This window comes from Electrophorus electricus, chromosome 17 (assembly GCF_013358815.1).
Source record: "Electrophorus electricus isolate fEleEle1 chromosome 17, fEleEle1.pri, whole genome shotgun sequence".
Classification (NCBI taxonomy): domain Eukaryota; kingdom Metazoa; phylum Chordata; class Actinopteri; order Gymnotiformes; family Gymnotidae; genus Electrophorus; species Electrophorus electricus.
The window spans coordinates 10,556,779-10,584,745 of NC_049551.1; the positions used below are offsets into that span (position 1 = coordinate 10,556,779).

A 27,967-nucleotide genomic window follows, 5' to 3' on the forward strand; every position below is an offset into this window, starting at 1 on the left:
CATCTAATAATAAGCGAACGTTAACGTTTTCTTCAATCTTGATTTGATTTTTTTTTTTCAAAAGTCGCCGATACCGAACACCTTGATACTTTTAAAAAATACGTAACTTGTATCATTCAGAATGAACTGCTTTGATTTTTAAAAGTTTTCTGCGTTGCAAACATTGTAGTAAATTAGATCGGATTTTCACAACTGAACTACGTACTTTGTCTGTTATCGACATATTTGTTTCAGTACTTCAGTCCTCAAACTGTTTTTAATCTTATTTTATGTATTAAAGCCTGTCAGCAAATTAAATTACATTTTTAAAAACAGATAAAACATTTCACAGAGGCAAATATGCTTAAGAGTATATCAGAAAGACTATATGTCTACGAATAACTTACACCGAGGAAATGGTTCTGTCATCAAAAATAAACATTCTTGAAAGCTTAGTCAGCTACCATGAAATACACTGGATTTCTTTTTATTATTAGGTTTCTATGATGTTTCGGTATTGAAAACTTTTTAGAGCTGCTTGAAATTAGAATTCCAGTGTACAGTCTATATATATATATATATATATATATATATATATATATATATATATATATATATATATATATATATATATATATATATATAATTCATAGATTTATTAAAAGTGAAACATAAAGCTAACGGAATTATAGAAGGAAGCTATTTTTAATTAACACAATGGCTTTCTTTGGCTGTTTTTCCCAATTATGTCCCAATTTTTACAAATGAAGATTGCAATGCTCATATGTTTACAATGGCCCAGTGGACTACAGGGACCACTGACTAACTATTTTTATTTTATCCAATTGTATGCAATTATCACATCTACTTTATTTCATCCAAATTGCTTAATGACAGTTTACTTCCTTACGCTTCTTGTTACCTTTGAGGTGTGTTGGAGACCTATTTCATTCATTTGAAGCGCTCGTACCGCAGGTGGCGTAGGTGGACTGTTCCTACTCTCCCGCGAGTCATACCTTCCGGAAATCACGTGCTCAGATTCCAGCTTCAATCCACCTGCTGTGGCGACCAGCAATCGGAGTTTGATGAGCGAGACGGTTTCACGGGAATACGCTCGAGTCCGAAAAAAAAAAAAGTTAGCTGGCTATCTAATTACTTCTGTCTGCATCAGGACAGGAATCGAGTGATATGACCGCAGGAATGGATCTGAAATCGCCGCGTTTATGTTACATTTTTATGATTGTCATCTCAGGTACGTAGGTTACCGTTAACAAAGATAGGAGCTAAAGTTGATCCATAGAGCTAGCTTAGCTAGCTACCTAGCTGTTTTGCTAACTAGAGTCTAGGATGTCGTTTGTTTAAAATGCGTTAGGTTTTCGCTCAAATATTTTTTCGTAAACTTGTTTCGCCTTTGCCGTTCTCAAGTAATAAGGAGTGTTGGAGTGATGTTTGTTCTACCTATCTGTCTGACTTTTTTTTTTTTTTTTTTACCGTTTATTTTGTTGTATTTATTTAGCTAGTTAGGCAAGTAGGCTTTTCTAAGTCTTAATCACTTTTAGAAAGAACTAAAAAAATTGTTACGCTGCTCACTTGAAAGATGAAAGATTCCTAGTTACCTAACCTAGCTAGCTAGTTCACTAGATAAATAACGTATCATCGAAATCCTATAAGCACCAGTTATTCCATATTAAATAGTTGCTTTATTTTTTGTTAAGTGTGGATATGATCATATCTTTTGGTAAATTGATTATCGTTTTGAAAGTTGATGGATAATGTTTAGTTAGATAGCTAGTGAACATATCCCTTGGCATGGTGTTTGGTTGGTGTTTTCCCTAACACGATACAGACGATTTCCTCTTTGCGGAGAAGGAAAAGGGGTTTTTTTTGGTTTTTTTTACCCATCCAATCTATTAGTCAACACTAAGTGAATAAATCCAGAACGCATTATCTTTAATTTGGTCCTACATAAAGGGAGGTTTTTTTTTTTAAACTGTTACTAGAATTGTATTTTGTTGAATTGTAGGTAGTAGCTAGTCAATACAATAGACTGTTGCGCCTTACCGAGTGAAGTTTCATCCAGTCTGCCAAATAACATGTATGCTAATTTCTGTCCCTCCCTCGAGAGAAACCTCTACTTAAGACTCTACTCAACAGGCATTTTTTATTTTATTTTTTTTTGTTGTGATTTGTAGTTTTACTGTGCTCTTTACTGGAAAACGTCGTGTGTGTGTGTGTGTGTGTGTGTGTGTGTGCGCGCGCGCGCAGTGAGTATTGCATACTCATGAGTTTTACATCACACTTACTGGAAACCTGTATTATTATTTTAGAATTCCTCATTGATTTTTAACAGACAAATTATTTTTACAAACTGCATGAACATTTGATTGTTCATTGACTATTGATTAGTTTAGGTCTAGAATTTGTGATAAATGAAAAGTTTTTGCCTCAGCCTTCAGTTTTGAGAGGGAGAGAGTTATAGAAAAAAATGAAGAGGGAGGAGTTTGAGTAATGGAGTGAAAGATTAAGAGGTATTTACATTGAGATTGGTTGCTTCCTCCCCCTCTGCTGAGAAACCTGTAGGTGAAGCTGCTAGTATCAGCTGTGGTTAATGGTTTACTGAGCTTGTGTGCTTCACAACACACAAACACATTGAAAACAAAGGTTCAATAAGTTGAAAAAGAATGAAGGAAAACCAAAATGTTTACATAGAGACACAGTGATGGTGACATTGTTTGTGAGCGACTGAGCATGCAGTTGGCTTTCTGTGCCCTTGGTTACTGATAAACCTGAGTGTTATTCTGAAGAGCTTTGGTTTCATACTTCATTCCTGCCTTTGTTTTGAAGTCAGAGGGGAACAGGGCTTGGCTTTTGAGCTGGCATTCACTCCTGGCTCTTTTGTAATATGTGGTAACATTTTATTATGTAGAGATGTTATATTAGCACTAATTACAGTATCATTAAAATAAATGTAGTAAGTTTTTTTTGGCTGCTCATACAGTAAATGTGATTGCTGTGTAATAAATTGTTTATGCCAGACATGCCAAGGTCTTCTAGTGAAATTTACACTAGAATAAATAACTTGTAGTTTTTAATTAATTTACAGAAAGTACCTCATGTCTGATATCATTTACCTTCTGGTTGTTGGTTTTGATCAGGTGTAAAAGCTCATAATACAAAGCAGAATTAAATGCATGACCCTGTTTACACCTGTCCGTTTCGTAGATTACGTCTTGATACAATTTTAACCACATTTATGCTTGGTAGTAAAAGTATCTTTGGTTAGTCACTTTGACGTCTGATTGCTAATGTAGCACCTTCTGTGTAACTCAGCACTTATCCAACTACCCGTGTTTTCCTTGTTTTCTGCATTTCCTTTATGCAAAACTTGGTTGCTGTTGCTGACTCAAACTTGATATTTTGCATGGTGGTGTGCCTTCCTTTTAAGCTTATAGGAAGGCACAAGCTCTTGTAGTTGATGTTAACAAGACTGTTTATGGTGCTTAATACAGAGGTACCCCTGTATTAATTAGCATAACCAGGTGACACTTGCTGTGCTGGACAGATCAGTGGGTGAGAGAATGAAGACATGTGTGAGTGTATCAGAACCCCTTCATGGTCATGGATCATGTTCAATGTGACGTACTGTCTAGGGTAGGGTTTTGTTTGTTAAATGTGGCATAGAGAGACAGATGCATTTACACTACAATAACATCGGGCTAAAATGCATGTCACACCACCACCTGAAGAGATTTGAAAAAATCTCTTTTAAATGTTGCTTGGGTGCTTTTACACCTGTATTTGTATGTGGATAATGTCTCTATCTGGATATAATCCTGATTATTATTTTAGATCATTCATGAAATGTTAGCTCATACTAGGCCATGTTCTCTGCTGTAGTTGGTCTGTCAGCAGTCTGTCATGTTTACAGTATTGAGTGGCTTTGTGAGTGAGTAGAATAGTTGAAGCAGGGGTGAGTCCATGAGAAAATAAATATAAATATAAAAAATATAAATAAAAAAAAGTCTAAGTAAGAATGAGTGAGCAGAAAGGATGGTTGTCTATCTCGAATTTGACCTTTTCTGCTTGTGTGTGTGTGTTATTGCTTTATACTTGTTGGGTTTATTGTGATCAGCATTCTTGTCTGTGGTTTAGCGTAATGTTTTCATTGTTCATTACTGTCTCTCCCTCTTGGGCCTGCTCCTTTCAAGTGGGAGCAGAGTATATCTACTAGCCCACTGTAAGCACTGTGTGTGTGCGCGTGCACATGCGCAAGCTTGGTTGCTTTCAGTACTTCAGTGAACCTATGTTGCTGTTACCTGATCCGAATGCTTACTCTAGGGCCCCTGCCTGGAAATTGTTGCTAGGAGACCTGGGGAACCTGGCCTTGGGATGTGTTCACAGAGAAGGGCTTTGACTGTCTCTTTTTTTTCTGTCTGTATATGTCCTGCAACACGATAATATTCTATTACAATTAAAGCTGATGTAAACTTGCTTTTCTCTTAACTTCATACTGAATAAGTAGGCTGTGGCCTGATTGAAGCAGGCAGTTAACACAAAGCTGCTTTGTTCTCCCAGTGGCCCTTTCTGTGATTTATATATAGCATGATGAGTGATCTAAGGGTTTGGGATGTGAGGGGAGTCCAGGCAGGCAAGTATATATCTGTCTGTCTGTGGCTGAGCAAGTGTGACACTTCTGTAGAAGTGCTGTCTGATATAACCATTAGCAAACAGCTTCTTCTCCTTGTCTCTCAGAGCTTACACTCTCTCTCTCTCTCTCTCTCTCTATAGATATATATATATATATATATATATATATATATATATATATATATATATATAGATAGATAGATATAGATAGATAGATATGAGAGATATAGATATAAAAATATAAATAAAATCACTCTTCCCACCCTCTTTTTAGAATAAGAACCTGGACTCTGACTCTAAGGAGTTGTGTGTAGTATAACAAAAGATGATTCATTAGCCTCATGAATAAGCAAGTGCTTGAAACCAATATTTTCAGGGTGGAATCTATTGTCACGTCTCTTGCTGCTTTTACCTAGCTGTTCATTCTAGTATCTCACATCTGTCCTTACCACTCTCCCCATTGGCTCTAGGGATGTGTATGTCACTTTGAAGGGTTAAAGATAGAGGAAATGAATCTAGTGAAGGAGCAGCGGGCTCCTTACTTCTTAACCCCATCATAATGTAATTATAAATACAAGGTCTTCGTATCTGCTCTCCTCTCTGTATTTTTAACGTTATTTCTCTCTAGCACACATGACTGTGCAGACATGCACATCACACACAAGAGGTGACATGATACCAATTTTTCTGTACATACATTCAATATCACTTCATATCAATATCCAATATGATCATTTTAATTAAAAACCACAGCAGAGCTGAGGTTCAGTGGCTGGGAAGGAACTTGGATTGGAGTTAAGAGGGTTTTTTGCGTGCGAGATTGTTTTCCTTCCATTGTCTTAGGCATCACCTGTGTTTTTCTCAGATGTATAGTACTCCCCGTGCACTGTACTTTTTAGCAGAGTAGTTCTCTGGCTTCTTAATCAAATGTTCCAGTCCATCTCAGCAGGCTAATGGCAAACTCAGCAGCTTTCTCACTTTTTCATGAATTTACAGAAGGTGAGTGCTTTACTTCTTTCTGCTGTTCTTTCAACTCACCTCTCCAGCTCTGTTTGTGTCAGGTTTCTGCTATTCTTTCTCCTTTCCCAGACCCTGAATATGCCCTCAGGTCCAAACCAGAAACATTACTTGTTTTGTTGTTGTTGTTGTTGTTGTTGTTGTTTTTGAAAGAATGGATTAATAAATAAATCACTGTTGGTCTCTGTGAACAGCGCTAAGAGGCTGGCTATTACTGTCTTGTTTAATTGCTCTCCCTAGAAGGCAAATAACCTGTTCCCCCACACTGGATTATCACAACTACATGATGGCATTGCAAGTCATCACATGCGTGCATTGCTACTTGTATTTGATTGCAATAGTTATAATTGTTAATGTGAAAAATTCTACAGCAGTCTCAACGTGTAAATTGTGCTGTAACTAACCTGGCTGTTATCGTGTACTTGTGCCACATTGCTACAAAGTACTGCAGTGCTATTTTCAACCTGGCTATTCAAACAAAAACAAACCTGCCTGTTACAATGCAACTTGCTATGTTATTTTCAAGATGTATTTGTGACTGTTTTGGATAATGTTTCTCCCAATATCTGATCCAGCATTTATTGCTGATATTGATCCACTTCTCATATGTGGTATCAGATCGGTGTCATCTTTAACACCCCCTGACCTCAATGAAGTGCTAGAAATTAAGGTGTGGCTTCTCCTTTATATTTAGCCCTTTACTCTCTTCCTCGCTGGAGGGCTTTTGCAGTGTTGCTGTTTAAATACATGTGAGTACACTGCGTTTTGATTACATTTCTTGGTGACTGCACTCTCACTGGCTCTTTTTGTGACCGCAGACATTTTTTTAAAGGGTGTTCCTTAAGAAATAGATTATAAAAGGGTGTTCCTTGTAGAATATATTTAGTCACTTCATGCTTTCTGTGATCCTCTTGACTCATGTTTATTAGGCTTTTTAAATAGACACAAATGAGACTCTCAGAAAATGGCAGTATGTATCATTCCATGCCTCAAAAATTCCATACCAAAGAGCTGGTTAAATTTGAACAGTGTAGGTGTAGATCAATTTGATACTCTCATCTGAAAAACATTCCCCTTCTAAATTCCATTAAATGAGCAGAAAGGGATTGATAAAATTTGAGTGTGGGCCTTCCATTCTGATTGACAGCCTTTGGTCACATACAAGCCAGTAGTGGGTTTATTGAAATGCTTAAGAATGTTTCTGAATTCATGGAAAATATGACTAGCAATGTATGCCATATTTTCTCTCCTTTGGCTTGTTGTAATATTGGGTATTGCAGAATGTTTTTAAACAGATGTATTTGAGAATGTTTGTAACTGCAAACACTGTTTTAGCTATATGTTGGGGATTCAGGTTGGAGTGTATTTTTAGAGTGAGCAAACTACAGCTCAGTCTAACAGATCCTGCCTTCATAGTCAGCACAGAGTCCCTGCCACCTGTGAGAAATACAGAGGTCTTGCCTACAGGTAGATAACTCACATACACCGGTGTAACAGGGACTGCTGGGATAGCTCTACTCTTTCAGACTCTCAAACACCTTCCCTTTCTGCTTGACTGAATGAAACGGGTGACAGAAGACTGACACTAAAGAGTGTAGATGTGAGATGTGTTCTCTTCACACACGAGTAGGTTTGACTGTGTGGGGGTTTAATTCATCTCAACCCCACAGTGTTATCTGTGCTGAAACACACTCTGCCTCAAGGAGGAGGAGAAACTTACTGAATCTGCATTCTGCCGTGTTTGTGTACATGTGCGTGCCTGTGGCTGTGTCTGTAAAAGAGAGGGGTGGGGGGGTGGAGGCGGGCTTTAGCCTGGAACTCCTGACCATGCCGTGCTCCTCTGCCTTGGCTCTGCTGAAATGGCCACTACCTGAGTTTGTGATTTTGGTTCAGCTGTATTTTGCAAAATGCGGATAGTGCAGTTTACATTCTATAGCTATGAATTTCTGAACAAGGGTTAAGGAGATGAGAAAACGTTGGATCTTGCCACATGTGCAAATGATAAACCATCAGTAATGTCTCGCTGAGATATGGTGTAAATTAAGATTGGAAATAAAATTAAAAAATCAAATTATAGTTCTGTTGCCTTTATAAATATCTGAATTCAATTTCAAGGAGTAACTGCAGTGTACTGTTGTTAAAGATGATGTGATTGAAACATCTACTGTTTTGAACATAAACTAGTTTTATCCCCCAAAGCTTTAGAACTGTGGAGGTGTGAGAAGTCATGATTGTGTAAGGCAGCAGATGCTTTGGGAAATGGCAGTAATGATTTTGGCACTGAGCCTTGTGCAACTAACAGAACGTTACAGCCGCTAATCCGTAATTGAGTGCTGCCTTTCTAGAGAGGATTTTCTAGAATTATTTTCATGGATTCAGTTTAAGCTGTAGGGCCCATCTAACATCAAAGACATTGGTGAGAACCTGGCAGGTGTGTGTGTGCCTGCCTGCCTGCCTGCTTTTGTGTGTTTGTTTCAGTGTGTGCATTCCCCTTCTCATGTACAGGTATTAGGAAAAAAAAAAGTTCCTCTAGTAGCTCTGAGTTTACATGCTAATAAAACATCTGTCGAGTAGGCTACATGGTTTCTGACCCTTACACACGATTTCTTGCTGAAAGGCTGTGTGGGGGCTTGAATTAGGGAAGGTCAGTGTGAATGGAGAAATTTATGGTGTCATCACTGTGTGTGCGCTTTTACTCATTCAGGGTGGCCTGTGCTCTGATTGGGTCACATTAGCAGGCTATATATTGCGGTTCCTTCCCAATTAATGTTATTAATACCAGCAGTGTGAACCATTTCCCCTGTGCATGAGCATCTAACCAGACATTTTTTATGTCTAAGACTGTAAGGTCAGTCTGTAGAGTTGTATAACAGAGTCTAAAAAAGCTAAACCTGAGGCCTCTGACTTTCAAATAACAGATCTTGGGCCTTTTTAGTTTTCTTAGGCCTTTTTAGTTTGAAATGAAAAACTACTTTAAACTTGAAGTGCATTCCAGTCAACCTAGTAGTTCCTTGCAAAGTGGATTACTCAAGGAATTTGGCCATTTCAAGGGAGATTCCAAACTGTAAGGGGTGAAATGTTCAGTTGTAATGGAACTTCAATCTGTGCAGACAGTTGTGCGTAACATTTTATGCAGGAAACTGACATGATTTACGCATCAGTCATTGCATGTCTAGTCAATCTTCTGGTGTGCTAAGCCTGCAGGCTGGCTCATAAATGGGAATATGTCAGAGTTCACATATGTGCGTATGTGCTTTTAATATTTTATACATATTTTAATATCTTTTGTTAAATTCAGTGATTTACCTGTTCAGAAAAGTTGCCAAATCAGCTGGAAAATGAACCTTTACCTAGTTAGTGATCCTGAAATAAATATTGGCTATAGTAAGCTGTTTAGACAGCATCAACCAGATGTTCATTTTATGTGCAAAATATAGGGTTGCTCTTGCTTAAATACAGTTCAGTCTAGTCACATTATCAAATAAAGTTTCTAATTGTTCAACTGTCAAGAGAAGAAACATTTGTGATGTGTATAATGTCTTCTGTGTGATGGCATTGGAGGACACTCCGGATTAAGGGATTTAATCGACTCCAGTTCCTTTGACCCATATCACATTATTAGTGTGTAGGGAATATAATGGCAGTTCTTGGGGATCCTGTGGAATGGAATGCAGCTTTAGACTAAGGGCATTTTCACACTTGTCCTGAATACTTGAGTCTGCAGCCAGGACATGCACTAGATCTCTATCCAAACTGTGGATCGATTAGACAATTACATGTGTCGCTATTCTGCATGAAGGTTCGTAAAGTGGTAGAAAGAAGCTTTATTCGTTTGCTGCTTTTTATTATCGGGCAGCAAGGAACAGCGCTTTTGGGATGTATGGAATTTCACCATACAGGAGCACCTGCAAACAAGGAGCCATTCTCATACAAGATGATTTTTTTTGTTGCATTTTGCGTATATAGATTTTTTTTTTCTTCATGTAAAATATACTCTGCAGAATTGTGCAAAACTTCTAAGTACCTGAGAAAAATAAATAGATTTACACATTTTATCTGGACAGTAAGCATTTGTTTACTCAGAAAATATACCAAACTTGAAAAGGGAAGTAATATAGTGATAAGTCAACGCAGTCACATTACAAAACAATCTAATCATGCATCCTGACACACGGCACCAGGAGCGGGAAGCAGAGAGCTTCCACTCCAGAGCTTGCTAGAAGCGAACCCCAGACCGTCGGTTTCAGAAGGACCAGAGTTCACTACTCTGAACCGCTCCCGGGCTTGAAAACTGTTTTCACACTTCACCAAATGTATTGAACTTCAGAGCAAGCGGAAAAAAGCACTAGTGTGTGAACTCCATAAGTGAGAGAAAACAAGTTGGTCATTGTATTTATAGCAACATGAAGCCACTTAATTGGCAGTTTTGTTATGGATAAAAATCTGTGAAATTTGTCATTATGTATGGAGCCTCGTGTCTTCAAGATTACTTTTAATTTTAGAAATCCTGTAGTGTGCGCTAGGCCTTAGTGGTAGCCCACTTCAAAGTGATTACAGTGGAAAAGAGTAGGTCAAGCTTAATTCCCCAAGACCTTTGTTAGTCATAGGAGAGTATTTTACATGCAGTAAATGTATGAGTAATAATTTGGCAATGAGGAAAGGGCATGAGATGAAACTGGAGAGTGAAATGGGCCGAGAGCAGAACTCAATGCACTGTTTTGTTTAAATTTTGTTTCATATGAAAGTTGTCACAGGTCCATCTGTTAGAAAACGCAGCACTCTGCAGTTCTGGTGGCCCCTCCTCACTGGAAACAAGTATTATGTCCCCATGACCTTCGCTGATTTTTAATAGTCTTTTTCTTTAAGCTGCTTGACGGTTTTTTCCATTTTTCTTAATGCTTTTTTCATTTGAAACATTTTCCATCTAAACGCTGTTTCATTCCAAGTACCACTAATGGCATATGGTAAAATGCAAACCATGAAAAAGCTTTATGTAGACTAATGTACAGGACTGAAAAAAAAAATTGCCTTGCACTTGAGATGCATTTTGTCCCCAACTATTTAAAATGAACTGAAGAGCTACTCAGGTAGCGATCTGCAGTGCTTCTATCAATTGCTGCTTTTTGGCTTTGATTATTTAAAAAAAAAAATGTAATGGTGATTTTACTGCAGACATAAATGTGCTTTATGCCTTTTGTCTGAACTGCAGCTGCCATTGTCTTCATGTCAGGGGATTTAAATAGTTAAATCCCCCCTCCGCATTCCCTGATTCAGCGCTTTTTTTTCACACCCCCATATCAGAGTTTTTCGTCCCCCAGTTTAGCCTCAGTGTTATCTTCCCTGTCTCCTGCCCTCCCTTTCTCACTTTCTTTCTCTCTGAAGTGCCCCAGCAGCATTCTCAGGAGGATCTGTTGCCAGGAGACAGGAGTGTCTGCTCATTGTGTAGTTCAGACACCCCCGCCCCCCAGGGGAACGAAGCCCTCATTGGAGCAGAGAGGGCCAGAGAGAGACCAGGACTCAGACAGGAGGCGCGCACATGAAGGGGAGGGAGAGAGAAAAGGAGGAGAGGTTCAGGAGAAGGGAGCGCACATGTGCAGGAGTGAGGGATAGAGACGAGGAATGAGGGAGGTGGGACAAAAGAATCCAGGAAAAAAAGCACAAGACTAGTGACGGGACTGCCTGGTGTTAGAGTGGGGTCATTGGCAGCTGGAGATCATCACACACGAATCATTTAAAGGATCCATGCACTGATGCTAAATTAAATAAACAAATGTTTAAATTGTTCATATTGTATACTTTAAAACATTAAAATGTTACTTGTAACTGCTTTTGAAATCCTCATGCCTGAGCCAGCTTGAATGTTAATGAGGGTATTTTGACAATGGGGAAGTGTGTGTGAGCATGTGTGTGAGCATGTGCTAATAAGACATTTGTCTTTGTCTAGTAGGCTACTTGGTTTCTGACCCTCGCATATAATTGTCCTCTGAAAGGCTGCATGTATGCGTGCATGTGTGTGCGCGTGTGTATGCTTGAATTGGAGAAGGTCATTGTGAGTAGAGAAATTTATGGCGTCATCGCTGTGTGCGCGCGTGCTGTTACGCACGGTCACTGTTTAGTGGTCTGACTGGCCCTATAATTTGTGGCCTGCGCTCTGTTTGGGCCTGGAATTGTAACCTCTGATTGGGCCACGTTAGCAGGCTATACATTGCTGAGAGTGTGTGTGTGTGTGTGTGTGTGTGTGTGTGTGTGTGTGTGTGTGTGTGTGTGTGAGTGACAGGCAGTTGTGGAGACAAAACAGTAGCACACACCTAGCTTTTCCCTCCTTTCTACCTGGATTGTTATCTTCATTTCATCACTGTTTCCCTAAGAAGATGAAATTGGTGTCTTTGTCATCCCCAGGTGGTCATTACCCAACACCTTTGCTCAGTGCGCGCAAGCTGTTACTGAATAGCCTCTGTGGGAATGCTCCACAACACCTGGCCTTGAACAGCCTGTGTTCTAGCCTGGTGTTCTAAGTATACCATCTTCCACCTGTCTTTAATTCCATTGGTATTATCCATGCAACTTTATGCTGTTTGGTGCCATTGTAACTTTCTTGCTGTGGTGGTGACTACTGACCCAGTGCTCAGTCATAGGTTGTGTGTGCTGTTACGTCTTGTAAAGGCTGGGTTATTATTCTCCACTACACAAACTGTGCTCCCTCTAGTCTTATCTGTCTTTGCCTCCACACATCCAAACATTATCCATAATGTATAGATTTGTAACTCTCTCTCTCTCTCTCTCTCTCTCTCTCTCTCTCTCGCGCACGCATGCGCTCTTGCACTCTCTCTTGCACTCTCTCTTGCACTCTCTCTTGCTCTCTCTCTCTCTCCTCTCTCTGTCAAGTCAGTGTGGCTTTATTGGCATGACTGTACAAAATACAACATTGCAAAAGCACTGAAAATGGTTACATTTTAACTTCTCATAATACATTATGATTATTATTATTATTATTACTTATAATAACAAACCAGTTTTAATCTATCTACATATCTTCTGGTTTAAGTGATGGGAGAGCACTTGTCCTTACTATAAAGGAGGACTTCAGTATTAAGTTACATAGCTTTTCTGTGTCCTATGTGCTCCCCTGCTAATTGATTTAGGTTCAGCTTTATTTTGCCATTTGTAAGTGTTAAATATATACCTTTGGAATTTAAAAATGTGTGAATTTGCTCAGTGTGTGTCTTACTAGTAATGTGAAGGCAGTGAACTGAGCAGTATCTTATGTCTGTTCTTTCTCAGTCGCAGTCCGACTTACTGAGCTGTGTCCTGGTAAATGCAAGGTCACACTTGGCTGTGCTCCCACCCAGGGCTCTGCAAGTGCCCTGCTGAATTGGGAGCGAGCTCAGCCATTGAGAGTTCTAGTCCTGTTCTGGATTAGATGATTGCAGATTCTAATAGCATAGACACAGGCAGATGAGCAGACAGCTACCCGTTTTATTCAGGCTCTAGAAGGATATTGAATGAATTGGCAATTTCCAAGCGTTGTCATCCTCAAGAAAAGTTTGTTTACTTCCTGCAGGATCCACAGTAATGTTAACACTATTAGTTTATTAGTTGAATGTCTCTAAGAGGAACTTCATCTTTTCAACAAGTTAATATTAAAAGTTACAATTTTAGTTATGTTCACCTCAGATAAGCAGTGTTTGCGAAATTAACATATTGTAAAGCACGCCCATCTGTAATTTAGCAACTGGGAGCACTTTGCAGTGTGTAACTATGTATGTTCGTATGTGTCACTACTAGAGTGACCACAGAACTGACATCAGAGCAAAGTCAGAGTCTGACCCCAGTTCAGACACACATGGTTGCACTGCTGTTTTCTCTAGCAGCAATGTTTCTTCCAGGGTTCACGCAGAAGAGAGGTTGGGTTGCCTTTGCTTATAATTTATCATCGATTTATCACTCAAACTGGTTATTATGAACTGGGCTGTTTTGAAATGGTGAAAAAGATGCTATGGTGGTTGATCCTTGTAGTATTTTGAGCGTGACGTAGACATTCTATTAAAACCCCAGGGAAATGTTAGCTTGTGTAAATGGGATATTTATATGTCCCTTTTTAAATATGAGCTGTGATCAGAAAGGAGGTGGCAAAAAATATTTGATTAACAAGCAATCCTACAGAACAACTGAAGAGAGAACCATGTAGGCCAGTTTCTGAAACTAAAAGTAGATATATGTAGGATGCTTTTGTTTTTCTTCATAGCATACAAAAGCTTGCCACAAAATGGCTTACTAAGCCAATGAAAGTTATCCATTCTGTAAGGAGAAATTGTTTAGTTCATTATAAAGTTTATTTAAACCAGTGATGTCCCTCTTTAACAGAAATGTTTCATTGAAGACTTTTATGCTGTGCTACTTTTTCTAGGGAGATAATGCATTTTTGAAATTCACAGTTGGAGAACCTCGGGTTAGTAATTTTACTGAATGAAGATTATATTAATATATATAAGTAAACAATGCACAAAACGTGCATTTTGATAAGAAAATAATATGCAAGACATTGGAATAAATGTGTTTTTATAATGTGAGGATATAGTCTATGCATCATCTGTCTACCATCCTTCCCTGAAAACAGTCAGGATGAAAAACATTGATTTTTAATCACTACTGAAGCACCTAATACAGCCTGTACTACTGTCATGTTTACACAACCACAACTTGCATGCTGTACATTTGAATTCACTTTACACACAGAAATCTATTTACTGTTAACTGAGTCATGCTTACCCTTTTATTTGCATATTTGTCCCTAATTTTAATGTGTTGGCTCCATACTGTACATTCTTTCCCCAAGCCTTGTGCATTTATTCCTGTCTGCGGTGTAGTATGTGGACTATCACAAAAGCAGATTCCTGTACCTGACGAGTACTGGCAAATAAAAGTCGTAGTAATTAATAGGTAGCTAATATAATTTATTAAGCAAGGCTTGAGCTATGTTGATAAAGGTCTAAGGTTGTGATCTTCAAAAAGCATGAGAAGATCCATATATAAGATGTGAATGTCCAACTTAGGGGGAGGACACCTTTGGAGCTCCTGACTAGCTCCAGATGTTTTCAAATGCTAGAAATGCCCCTGCCCATGGCAAGGTTCCCTTAAGAGACCTTCACAGACAGCTGTGTTGTAACCCTCAGATAGGATTCGATTTAGACTTGACTACACCTCTTCTTCTTCCTCGCAGCCTTCAGACCTTACGCCCGTCAGCAGCCAAACAAATAGTGAGAGTATCACGCTTGTTTTGGCATCTTTTGATCACTTTGTGCCATGAGCTAATCCTGTTGTGAATATCTCCAGTACGTTTGAAACTGGATATTCAGGTTCCAGAGGTTTCAGGTGTGCATTGTTGTCATGCTTTATAAACGGAGCCGCCTCCCTGAAACTCGCCGTGACATAAAAAGTCAAAGAGCGTTATTAATAGAGCACTTTTATTTTACCTTTAAATTCTTTTTCATTGCACATTGAAAATGAAAGTAAATTGAAAGCATACTGGCTTTGAAATACTTTTGTTACCCACATCCACACAAGCATACACTTTGATAAAACTTCATATGGGTGGGCCTGAGAGAGTCACTGCTGTGTATTGTGGGTTCTAAGAATGGTAGACTGTAGAATGTTAATCTATGATGATGTGTGTTCAGCCATCGCTACATGAGTGCATATTTTTCCAAGCTGTAATCGGCTACTGTGCCAACTGCTGACTGATTCTTATAGGTTACAGGCAGCTTGCTGTTGTCCTCCTCCATTTGTTTGCCTGAAAACACTTCTAAAATCAGGATATAACCCAAGTCTCATTATAGCTGTTCAGTACAAAAAGTGAGTTTGGCTTTAGCAGAGTTTTGTGCCATTGCTAACAATACAGTTCAATGCACTCTGTGACAAATTGTACTGTGACTGTGTATGTAGGTGCAGTGCATGGGCTACAGATCACCTCCACAGGACCCACTTCTATAGAGATGGCCAGTGGTGGGAGTGTGAAACTGGACTGCCAGTTTAGCCTTGCCACTCAGGACGCAGGACCCCTGGACATCGAATGGAGTCTTCAGCCTTCTGACAACCAGAGAGAAGAGAAAGTGGTAAGTCTGGCATGCCTGGGTAAGAGCGTATAGGCGGAAGAGAGGCTGTTTTTCAATGTTAGCGTTGTACACAATTATTAGCATTTAATCTGGCTTTATCTGTGGTGGTAATGTTGGTGTTTAGCTTCTCAGACAAGGTCCAGCCCAAGGTTTGACCCAAGGTCCAGCCCAGCATATGGCTAGGTGATAACCAAATAAAGCCCAGACTGACATTTCTGTTCTTTCTTTCACTATGCTAATGCTAAGCAGATAAATATCAGCAGACTGTAGTGGGTTTCTGTGTTAGCTGTATTTAATGTTTGCGTACAAGGAAACGCTGTTGAGTGTGACATGTCAGAGAGGCCGCCTCCTGTTTTTCGATACCATATTAAAGAAATGTCAACAGGTAAGGATGCAGCTATTTTCAGTTTTGTTGCTGTTGGACTCAAGTTGGAAATCATGTAGCCCTTGTCGTTTTGGGAGTTAGGTTAGCCTGATACTTCTTTTTTTTTTTTTTTTTTTTTTTTTTTTTTATGTTTTGTTTTTATTTAAATTTAAAAGTTAAATGCGTAGACCTATTTTGTTTTTCAAGGCACAGTGGATCAAACACTTCCCATTATTCCTTTAGTGCTTTATCAATCTGAGGCATCATTACAATTACTCTTACATGTATGCCATGTAGCAGGTGCTCTTATTCAGAAAGACTTAAATAAATCACAGTTTATTTAATTAGAAAAGTATCCTTAGCTTGTACAGTTAAATTAGTCCAAAAATAATTTTAAACCAAAATATTTCTAGAAATAAGAGTCAGGACTGAAACCTAGGTGGTAGAATAGAATACAGGGCTACTAAATACAAGACAATTTGAGTGCAATTAATGGACAAGACAGTCTTCTAAGACCTGATATAAAACATTCCTACAAGTGCATACTTGGATTACATTCATCTGCTTTTTCAAAGAGATGAGTCTTTTGATGAGAGATGAGTTTGGCATATGAAGACAGCAAAGGACTGGTAGACAGCCAGTGGGAGTTCATTCCATCAAGTGGGTGCCAGGACAGAGAAGTGTCTTGATGATTGTCTTCAATGAATCTTGAAGGATGGTGGGTGAAGCCAGGCTGTACTTGAAGCTTGAAAGTTTTGACCATTACTGTCAAACAGGAAGGAGTATGTCTGTTTTTAGCTTTTGGAGGTAAGCATCAGGGTTTTAAATCTGATGTAAGGAGCTTCAGGAAGCCAGTGATGGTATGTTTTTAGGCGTGAGCTGGAGATGACAAGAGATTGAACAAGCACTAGAAAGAAAAGGATGAATTCTCTGAATGTTGAAGAGGAGAAACCTGTAAGGCAGTGTCAAGTTTGCGACTATAGTTGGGAACCACAACTGGTCATCCACAATTACACCAATGTTTCTTGCATTCTTGTACTGAGTAACCAAGGAGCTCTCTAAAGACATGACAAGATACCTGAGAGGACCAGTTGCATGGTCTAGCTGGATTTCAGCTTTAAGTGGTGGGCTGCCAACCATTGTTAAATGTTACCCAAACATGCGGGTCAGAAGGTGGAAGAGACCACATTAGTCGGATATCATCAGTATGGCAGTGGTAGGAGAATCCTTGAGATGATGTTATTAATAAAAGAGCAGGTGTAGAGAGGAAAAAGAACCTACAATGTTGCTTTTTTACCATGGTAAAAATAAGATCAGTACAGTTATAGCCCTAGTTCCAAACATGGTGTGCTTTTTCTTCTTTTTCTGTCAAGTACCTCTCTAGGATTCAGTAAGACCTTAAACATCTTTGCAGAAGGTGAAAGCAGAATTCTGCCTTGAACTCAAACAGTTTCAGATCTCTTTGTGGAGTACTGAACTGAGTGATTGGGCTTTTTGTGGAATGCCACTGATGAGTGAGTTCAGAAATCCCACACACAAATCCTCTGGGAGTTAGAATTTAAGCATTAGAATTTCTACTCCCTTGTCATAAATGGCTGTGAACTGTGGTTTGGCACAGTGCCTCAATGGGCGAATAATGACAAATGGATCGCAGAAGCCAACATGAACACACTATTATTTTTTTGACTCTAATAAATCACACCATAAATGAGCAGAGTAATGGTGGACATGTTGGAGAATTCCTTAATGTTATTCTGTCATCAGCAATGCTTAGGTAACTCAGTTCTGCTTTGCATTTCAAATGAAGCAATACAGGCCTCTCCATCTACTTTCTTATACCGACATCCAGTATCTCCTACATCAGTGTGCACACTCACATGCAAAATAATGACACATGTAAGACACACACACCTGCATGCTTATTTGAAAGTGCGTATACCCCGTCCTTCATGCTGTTTTTAGTGACTACAGTCAGATGACATGCACAATAATGCCATTGATAAATGTCCCTGCACTGTTTACAGTTTCTCTTTCTGGAGTTCTAATAAATCTGCCTTTAGAAGCTTATGCTGTAAAGTTATTTTCTTAAGGCTTTGGATACACTCCGTACTGCAAGTGAATGTTCACTTTTAATCGGGATGTATACAGAAATTCATCTTGGGACTCGTTCCCAACATCTGAGCTGCAACCTTGTCTGTAGTGCTGCCTGTGTTGGACTTTTTTATATGTTAATTTTACACCGTGGGATTTGCTACCATGTGGGACTTTATTTCTTGTCCCTTCAAGCTTTAGACTTGGATATTTCTTTAAAGTTTTGAGAAATCCACTCCAGGGGGCATAGACTAGCCTGTCTGCTCTGTGACAATACAGATATGCCCAGGCTTGGCAGGTATGGCTTCACACCTTATTCTGCATGCATGCACTCATGTGCTCATACCTGGACACATGCACAGAGACATGCTACCTGTATCATTTATCTTCTTTCTCATCTCAAATCCCAACTCATATGAGCTGTTTTCATTTCAATTCAGTCTCAGACTAAAATCTTCTGTATTTGTAATTTTGATGCTGATTTTTTTTTTTTTTAATTTATTTTTTTTTTTTTTTTAGGATAAACAGATCTGTAGAATTTGACATTTAATAAACAGTCGGGGTGGGGGGAGTTCTGTCACTAATGATCCAATTATAAGTAAGACTTATTTATAAAACATTTAAATTATTTGTGCTAGTTAGAGTGCTGTGCAAAGGATAAAAAATAAATTGAGAAGACCGTTATTCTTGACTTTTTATCATTCTAGCAAAATTTAGTAAAGTATAAGCAGTCGAAAGCCCTGTTAAGACGGGATTAGTTTTAATTGGTGAGGAGGGGTGATGCAATTTTACCATAGGACATCTATTTATGCTATTTGCATATTTATGGCCGATTTTGCACAGGTTAAGAAATCAAAATTTACACACAATACATAGCTTTGAATGGTCATAACTACAAAATATTATTGTTGTATGAAATATTCAACATTTTGTCTGTCTGTCTATAGCCATTATGAACAAAGCAATTCTGATGGGATTACCTGGGGTTATTCTTACTGGTCATTTATAGTAGGTGCTTGATTCTTTCTGTATTGGTCCATGAAATAACCGAACTATTGTTTTCAGACAGGGCTAAAACCCCTGAGGAAGAGTGGTAATTATTTACATTAGATTGTTACCCCACCACCGCATATTGAAAGTAATCTTAGACGAATAAGGCTTAAAACCTATTATGATTGTCTCACTACTTTATGTACTTAAGTCCATGTTGTCACTACTAAATGCAAATTTGTGCTAAATGTACTAAATGCAAGTTATTAACATCTTGTGACCATGCTGGTTACATAAACATGACATTTTACCAGAGTAGCTTCCATAAGATGAAACTTTGCTGTTGTGGTGGTGTTTCTAATTTTAAATTGTTAAATGCCCTTTTGATGATTTTCTCTCTCTCTCTCTCTCTCTCTCTCTCTCTCTCTCTCTCTCTCTCTCTCTCTCTCTCTCTCTCTCTCTCTCGCGCTCGCTCGCTCTCTCTCTCCCTCCCCCCCCCCCCAGATAATCTTGTACTCAGGTGACCGAGCCTATGACGACTATTACCCTGCTCTGAAAGGCAGAGTTCACTTCAACAGCTCTGATCCTAAGAAAGGCGACGCCTCCATTAACCTCTTGACGCTTCAAGCATCTGACACAGGCACTTACCAGTGTAAAGTGAAGAAGGCACCTGGCATTGGCAGTAGGAAGGTGCTGCTCACCGTTATGGGTTAGTTCACCAGAAGCAGTGGTGTGATGGATGGATCCAGTGTCACGCCATCCTTTGTGCAGGAGTTCTTAAATACTCACAGCTGCAGTTTGCCATGATGCATTGGTGTGGACATCATAATGATCTTCCACGGAAGAGCATCTAAGTTTTTCTGTTATTTCTTTTTGAGATCACAGAAAATTGTACATGTTATCAAACATACTGGATTTATGTTAGAAATGTGAAAATGCTGGTTAATCCTAGTTATGTCTGTTTTGTTTTTTAACAGCTGGTTTCCAGACATGTATATCTTGTAAACTAGTGTAGCCTTAGGTTCTGGACTAGTTAGAACATTGGTTAAGAAAAATGGCCTTTTGGCAGAGGTTGAAAATATAGACAATCTTGGTCTCTGGAAGACAGATGGACATCAGGTGTACTCTTATTGTTTGGCTTCCACCAGAGTAAGACAGGTGGAAGAACATTGATAGACTGGGCTCTGTAGCCCATGGGGGCAATGCTGAATGCAGGTGTGTGCTACTCCTCCCTTCATTGCCCATTCTAATGTCTCCTTTGAGTCTAGGGACTCATTCAGAACAGATGCTGTCTGGCTGTGTGTGTCTGTCAAACAGCCTCAGTAAATCTGCCCAAGGACAGCGTCGCCCCATGGAGACCTGTCTTCATCAACATAATAATAATAATAATAACAACAACAATAAATAACATTTATATAGCACTTTTAACAAGCCCAAGGTCACAAGAAAGGAGAGACACAAAGGAGGAAAGGAAATGTTTATGAAAATGAAAAGTCTTTAGACCAGATTTGAAAATCAAGAAAGAAAAAAAATTGCAGAGAGTTTGAAAGTGTGGAGGCCTTGGCACTGAAGGACCTATACTCCAAAGTATAAAGCCTGGTGCATGAGATAGTGAGCTGGTCATCACATGAAGACCTTTTTATATTTAGTGACACTTTTATCTACTAAAAAAAGTGCCATAGTATTGGCTTTTTAATGATTTGGTCCTTTAGTCTGAACAATTACGGGGATACATACCTACACAGTACATTGTAGTCTAGCATATTCTAAAGAATAAAAAATGCACCATCATTATTCTGTTTGGGTTAGGGTTTCATCAAAATAGGTTTTGAGTTAGGGTTTCACCAGTGTAGGGATAAGATTAGGGTTTCTCAGATTTAGGGTTCTATCCACTATGGTTACGATTACAATAGGGTTAAGGATTGTGTAACAGGCAGTAGAATTCAAAGCATATATATGTAATTTATTTCTAGAATTCTTTCCTACAGATTTTGCCACACAAAGTCCATTTGTATTTAGAACAATACCAGAAACTGGATAGGATAGTACTCTAGTAGCATAGCCTACTATGAGTCTGCTGTTTTTACCAGCCTGTGGTGACGTCATTACAGCATTGGCTTGCATTCCTGGCACTCAGCCAGGGGACTGGAACTAATAACGTTTACTCTCATCCTTATCGTGCTTCGCTCCATCTCCACCCCCATCCCCTTGCAAGGTGCTTGCCTCTGTCCACCAGATTGGAGGCCTGTCTTTAATTTAGCTCATTGTTTGCTTTTTGAATTCCCATTTCATCTCCTGCCAAGAAAAAGGAAAGTCTGTTTGCTATTACTCATACTGGAGCCCGTGTGTATTCATTCTCTCTCTCTCTCTCTCTCTCTCTCTCTCTCTCTCTCTCTCTCTCTCTCTCTCTCTCTCTCGCTCTCTCTCTCGCTCTCTCTCTCGCTCTCTCTCTCGCTCTCTCTCTCTCTCTCTCTCTCTCTCTCTCTCTCTCTCTCTGTGTGTGTTTCCTATAAGTCTTCTCCTTCCCTCTTTTCAGCCTTTATTCTTTGTGAGCTCCCTGCTCTGTTGCTTGCAGTTCCCAGTTTTTAATTTATTTGACTGATAGCAGCTCTAATCATTCTTTTAAACATGGTTCCTGATGCTGTGTTGGATTTCAGTTGGGTGGGTGGTTTAGATAAGAGGGGGTGGAGGAACCTTGTACTGCCCCACATGCTGAGCAGTGTCTGTGGCTCTGTCTCTTCCATGCTGACCACCAGAGGGAGGGTGGAGGGTAGATTTGCTATTAGGAGGGAAATATTTGCTTGGCTTATTTGTTCTTGTTTTTAAAAATGAATTCTAATCATGCCCATTTTCCCCTCCACAGTCCGTCCCTCTACACCCAAGTGTTCCACAGAGGGGTCTACTTATATTGGAGACAATGTTGTACTGAAATGCAAGTCCAGTGATGGCACTAGTCCACTACAGTACATTTGGGACAGAATCAGTGGAAATAAACTACTTCCAGCAACTGCTGTTACAGGTGACACACACACACACACACACACACACACACACACCCATACCCCTACCTTGAAACTTTTGTTTTTGGAAAAAAAAGTTTTTGGAGATTTTTGTATTGACTTTAGGCTTATTCTAAAAGAGCATGCCTGGACTGAAACTGTTCTGTCTCTCAGATCCTGCATCGGGTACAATCAGCATGCGTAATGCTAGTGAGGCGATATCTGGAACATACCGCTGTACTGCCAAGAACCGGGTGGGCACAGACGAGTGTGTGCTGCAGCTCAAAGTCATACAACGTGAGTCAACACTCAACTAAACACTACCTAATAAAACTGATTTCCTTCCACCAGCCATTGTTCCTCCAAAGCTTTCATCTTTGTTTCTGCATATCTATAATCAGGCTTTAGGATTAGAACTAATCATATTACAGTGCTTTGAAATAGCAATCTGTGGTTTATAAAACCATAAAAGGAGTAACACTCTCTGTCTGTCTGTCTGTTCTATTTCTCTCTTTATCCCCAGAACCCAACACTGCTGGTATCATAGCAGGTTCAGTGATCGGTGTGCTGTTGCTCCTTCTCCTAATTGCCCTCATCCTGTTCTGTTGTTGTCGTGCCCGCCACAGGAAGAAGTATGAGAAGGAAATCTCCTATGAGATCAGGTATTTGGTCCTCTCATGTTTGTAACGGCACAGTCCCATATTACACATTTCTCAGTAGCAGTGAAGCACAAACAGCTTTTGACACAAATGGGGACAAGTCACCAGGCCCATTTCTGATTTGTTCAGATTTTTATATTTTCCTCAAATCACAGCTTTCTCTTCCATACCTGTCCCTTCACATCACTGCAAAAAGCAAGAGCTTGCTGAGCTGCTCCATCAGTTGTTTTTCTCTCCATTCTCCTCTAAGTAAAAGCAGCTGCTCTAATCTCTTCTGCACAATTTTGTTTGTTCAGTAATCTATGCTGCCCTGCCCCCTCCTGCTTGCCCCACCGCCCCCTTTCCTCCAACCTTCGTCTTCTATGCCTGCACCCCCCAGCTGCCTACTCCCTGTCTGGGTGTATGGTGTTGAGAGGCGTTATGGGGTCAGCCCCCGCTGGGTCTCTGCTTGGCTTTCCTAGGATGCTGTGCTGTCTGAGCTCTGTGCTCCCTTATCCTGATTGGGACAAAGGGGATTATCCACAGGAGCCTGTCTCAGCTCCAGCCCTCTCTCCCCCTTTATTGTACTTTAGGTTGGATTATTGCTGCTGATTGCTTGTTAATTTGGAGGGACTGTGAGTGGTTTGGCTGGAATATCAGTCACATTCTTACGTATTCTTACACGGGCTGTTTACAAGTTGCTTTACTTGCGTCCCGTGCCAGATCTAGCCGTTTTAAATCTGTTCCTGTCTGATTATCGGTGTGAAGCTCCTTGCTGGAGTGCAGAAAAGGTGAAGAGACTGCAAAATCATTTTTATTAAAATTCAAATTTTATTAAATTAATTTAGGTTTTCTTACAATAATTGTAGAGATTATGGGTTTCTCTTCACTGTAGCATTTTTACACTCAAAGATGCTGTGATCATACCAAATGTGTAACAATCAGATACATACAGATAAATCTTCAGTATGTAAACATCGATCATCCATTTTGCATGAGTATGTACTATTCTTCAGTAATTTTAACCTTTTAAATATAAATGTGCAAAAAGACTGACAGTAAATATTGAAGTAATTTAATCATGTTAACTTTTTATTTCCCCATGAAACACACGAGATTGTCAGTTTTGAGAAAGTGTCAGACCATAGAGCATTTTTTTAGCCCAGTTATTTTGACTTTTGAGCAGTACACCTTTAGCAAGTATAATATGAAGAGCAGCTCTAAACAACCAGTTAGGCTACTTGATCAAATTGTGTAGGATCACATGGCATACTGATGATAAGTCAGCAGATGTCACTATGCCACCAACTCAGCCATGTAAATAAAGCGTATATACCTAATTTTACTGGTGGTGGTAGACTTCAGATGTGAGGGATTTTCTTTTGTAGATGTAGCTTTTAAATCTGAGATACTGGCTATGTAAATAGGATCATCTGTTTGCGTTGTCAATCCCTGTTCTTTGGTTGGACAGTCTCATAGGTTCACAATAGCATTAAGGAATTTCAGAAATGATTTCCTAAAGCAGCATTTGGTGTTTGTAGCCTGGTGAGGATTCTATGTCTGTCTATCTGAGGCGCTGAAATTGGAAATTCCCTAACAAAACACAGAAACAAACTAAAACAGTTTCTTCCTCCTTCCACACACAGAGAGGATGTGCCCCCTCCTAAGAGCCGGATCTCCACAGCACGTAGCTTTGCCAGTGCTGGCAGCCAGCGCTCCTCTCTGGGCTCCATGTCCCCCTCCAACCTCCATGAGTACTCCAAGGCCCAGTATGACAAGGTCCCCTCCGAGGAATACGACCAGCCACCCAGCCATGCGCCACTGCCCCCACCCAGCAGAATGGCTGGACCCAACCTCAGCCGTATGGGGGCAGTTCCTGTCATGGTCCCAGCACAGAACAGAGATGGATCTATTGTGTAGGGCAGCGTGGGTGTAGGAGACGGCCAGTGACGGTGCTGCCAGCGTAAACACACCAAATAGCCACTGCCATTCCCCCACAGTGAGCTTCTCTGAACTCTTGCTGAAACATGATTTTACTTCCAGAAGTTCAGCTGACATGGATACAGAAAGTCCTAGGACTCAATGCTCAGATATATGAAGGTGGACACACTCAGTTCTGCATTGTAAATTGTATGCATTACCTTTTTCTTTTTAAGTGTCTAGTGAGAGATACTCTAACTGATCAGACTCTGCCTTTGCCTGTGAAATTACATTTATTCCAGCAATAAAACTAAAGATTTAACTGATGCAGATCATGAACCTTGTTTCTGCAGCAGTCTGTATTGCACTGCTAGATTGAAATCCAACAATTGGGATTAGAATGTTCAGTCCAAATCAGTTTAATCCTCTTCAAATGCCATTTAAGACTTTAGCTTTTTCCAGTTTTCTCCCCCCCAAGTTAAAATCTTAATTAAGAAAATATTCTCCTATAGGTTTTATGTTGCCATCTGCTCAGTTTTGTAGGTTTACCGTGTGACACATCATCATAGATAGAAACACTAATAGACTAAACTTTCCCCCTTATATAGAAATTATTATTGTTTTTTTTTTACTTTTTCATCTTTCAGTGCCTGAGAGCTCTTGAGGTGTGCCATAGTGATTAACAACTTGACTGGTCACCGTTAATTTCTGGTCACCTGTTAGTTAATTTTTGCTTGGATTTGCTTGTGATCCCATTCCAACTCATGGTGTACATTATGGATAATTGAAGGCTGAAGTTGAATTTAATGGTTTTAAAAGTCTCAGACAAGATGCCCTCAACAGGATGGTCCATGAAGCTTCTGATTCTAGAGCCATGTTACCCAAACCTGAAAAGAGTCACCTCAATATCTTTGTGCATCTGTGGGAGTATGAGGGTGAGTGGGTGTCATAAATTTGTTTTACACTTTATATGACGGTATATGAAATGTTTATGGGGGAAAGCTGTAACCAACACACAAAATGTATCACTACAGTATTTTGTTTGTTCAAGTGACTCTGTAACCAAGTGTGAAAAGTCCAGAAGGCATCTCCATATAGAATACTATTGATACCTGTAACAAAGTCCCTCAGAAATCTCATACACAAGAGCTTTTGTGGTTTTGTTTGTGCTTACAGCAAACATTTCAGAATTCATCAGTCCCAACTCTCATTGTAGGATTTCTGTAACAGTCATCATAGGGTTCCCTTAACCCTAACACTCAGAGCATAGGGTTTCTCCAACCCTTACACAGCCCTCAGTATAAGGTTACCCTAACACATTTAGCATAGCTCATTTGTAAGCAGATGGTGACCTACCTGGCTCGCTTCTGGTGCCTTTTTTCCCCTGCTGGTTATTGGGTATCACACAACACAAGTATTAAGTTCTGTTTAGTTTCTAACTCCTTAACTAACAACTTTATAACAATGTTAAACTACTAATTTGGACAGAGACTAGTTTAGACTGAGATTATAACTGTAGGGATGAGAGTTACTTTATGCTAATTAGGTCCTCCTGACTGTGTATTAATTTGTTAAAACAACCACTGACCAGTTAACTAGTCTTTAACTTGTGGCTAGTTATTATCTTCTGACTACTTGTACAGTTGCATCTGAAAACCTACTAGTAAATCTAGAAGTAGCAGTGCTGTTCATAACCTCATGTGTTAGTGTTGTTTTATAGGCTATGCACATGACATGTTAGTCACTGTGACTATGCCCACCAAGTGGCAAAAAGACAGTGGCAGCATTGGCGTTTAGTTTGAATGCCAGGAAAAAAGATCTAATGTATGAAACCTGTTGTGCAATAGACTGTACAAATAGATTCAGGAAGAATTCGGAGCTATCTTTTTACAGAGTGCCGGAAGCTAAAGTAAAGATGACCATGTTTGCTATCAAGACATGCCCAGTCTAGACAACTAGCCAGATAACTAGAATTGGAAGTTATACTTGGAACAAGGAAAAATTAAAGTACTCAGTGACCCCAAGATATTTTGTACATTAGATTTAATGGTAACATTGGAGAAGTTGTTTTATCTGCATAAATACATAACATTATTGAGTGGCATTGTGAGGTGCAAAGTAGGCCTAGTTAGGTAAGGTTTTTCAAATACAAGCTGTAATATAAATGTTTGTACAAACCTATCCATATATTACCAGACTATCCATGCTTGTCCTAAATACTTAAATTTCACCAATAAATCCTGCCTTGTAGTATGACCCAAATGTCAGTGTAGTGTATTTCCCTAGCATTGAAATCGAAATCAATAATTAATTGGGATAGATTGCTGTCAAGTCAAACTGCCTTTAATTTAAGCACAGTATTGTTTTTCATTCCTCATTACACCTAAATGTTTTGCCCTCCAAGTCTGACGGGGGTGGAATTCTGACAGAAAAGTGACATCATTGCATACCCTCTATTGTAGTGGTGTGTTGTACCAAATACACTCTGACCAGGCAGGTTTATAGTCACAGGCATTCAGTAAAGCACAATCTGATAATCCCTCAGTGTGTGTGTTTTGTTGTCCTTTTAGAAATTCATTCAGTCTTTACAAAAATAGAAGCATTTTCCAAAAAAGTCAATGGTTTTCCAGTAGGCAGAGTTTCTGTTGACTATGTAAATATATTTACTGTAATTCTGTTTGGATGATGAAAGGATTTTTCCAGTGAAGTATGTGTACAAATCTGTACACTGGATAGCACTGTAAGGTAAAACACAAGGTAAGAAAATGATCATTTGGTGAGAGAAGGGTGAAGAACCACAGCTTTGATTGCTTCCATTGACCCAGCACTCACTTTGCTGGTACTATTCTTACAAAGCAGCCTTGCCAATTCTTTCTGATTTAAGATGTGCTTAAAGGTGTTGATTTGAGTTTTTATAAAGAGAGATGGAATCGGGTCTCTATGAGCACTGATGTACTGATGCTTTGTGCTCATGCTTGCTTGGCACAGAATGTGTGTTCTGCTTGGATTTTACTTCAGGGTATATTTCTGTAAATTACATACTGAGCGGGTTATCAGTACAGATCCTTTTAAAAGGAAATTGTACATTTCTTATCTCTACTAATTTAAACATCTGCTAATATTTCCTATAGCTGTTCACCTCTGTACTGATATTTTAGTTTTTTAATTTCTGGTTTTCTCCTTTTTGTGTACATTTTTTGGTGATGTATT

At 39.4% G+C, this 27,967-nt stretch overlaps 1 protein-coding gene across 1 annotated transcript; it reads left to right on the plus strand.

Moving 5' to 3' along the window:
- Positions 1-1,048: 1,048 nt before the first annotated feature.
- On the plus strand, positions 1,049-27,957 carry cxadr (CXADR Ig-like cell adhesion molecule). The gene is made up of 7 exons (XM_027007044.2): positions 1,049-1,231; positions 15,586-15,755; positions 19,705-19,909; positions 22,064-22,219; positions 22,374-22,496; positions 22,723-22,861; positions 24,484-27,957. Exons 1-7 carry the CDS (start codon positions 1,168-1,170, stop codon positions 24,755-24,757), a joined length of 1,131 nt encoding a protein of 376 aa, XP_026862845.2. The 5' UTR covers positions 1,049-1,167; the 3' UTR covers positions 24,758-27,957.
- The last annotated feature ends 10 nt before the right edge of the window (positions 27,958-27,967 follow it).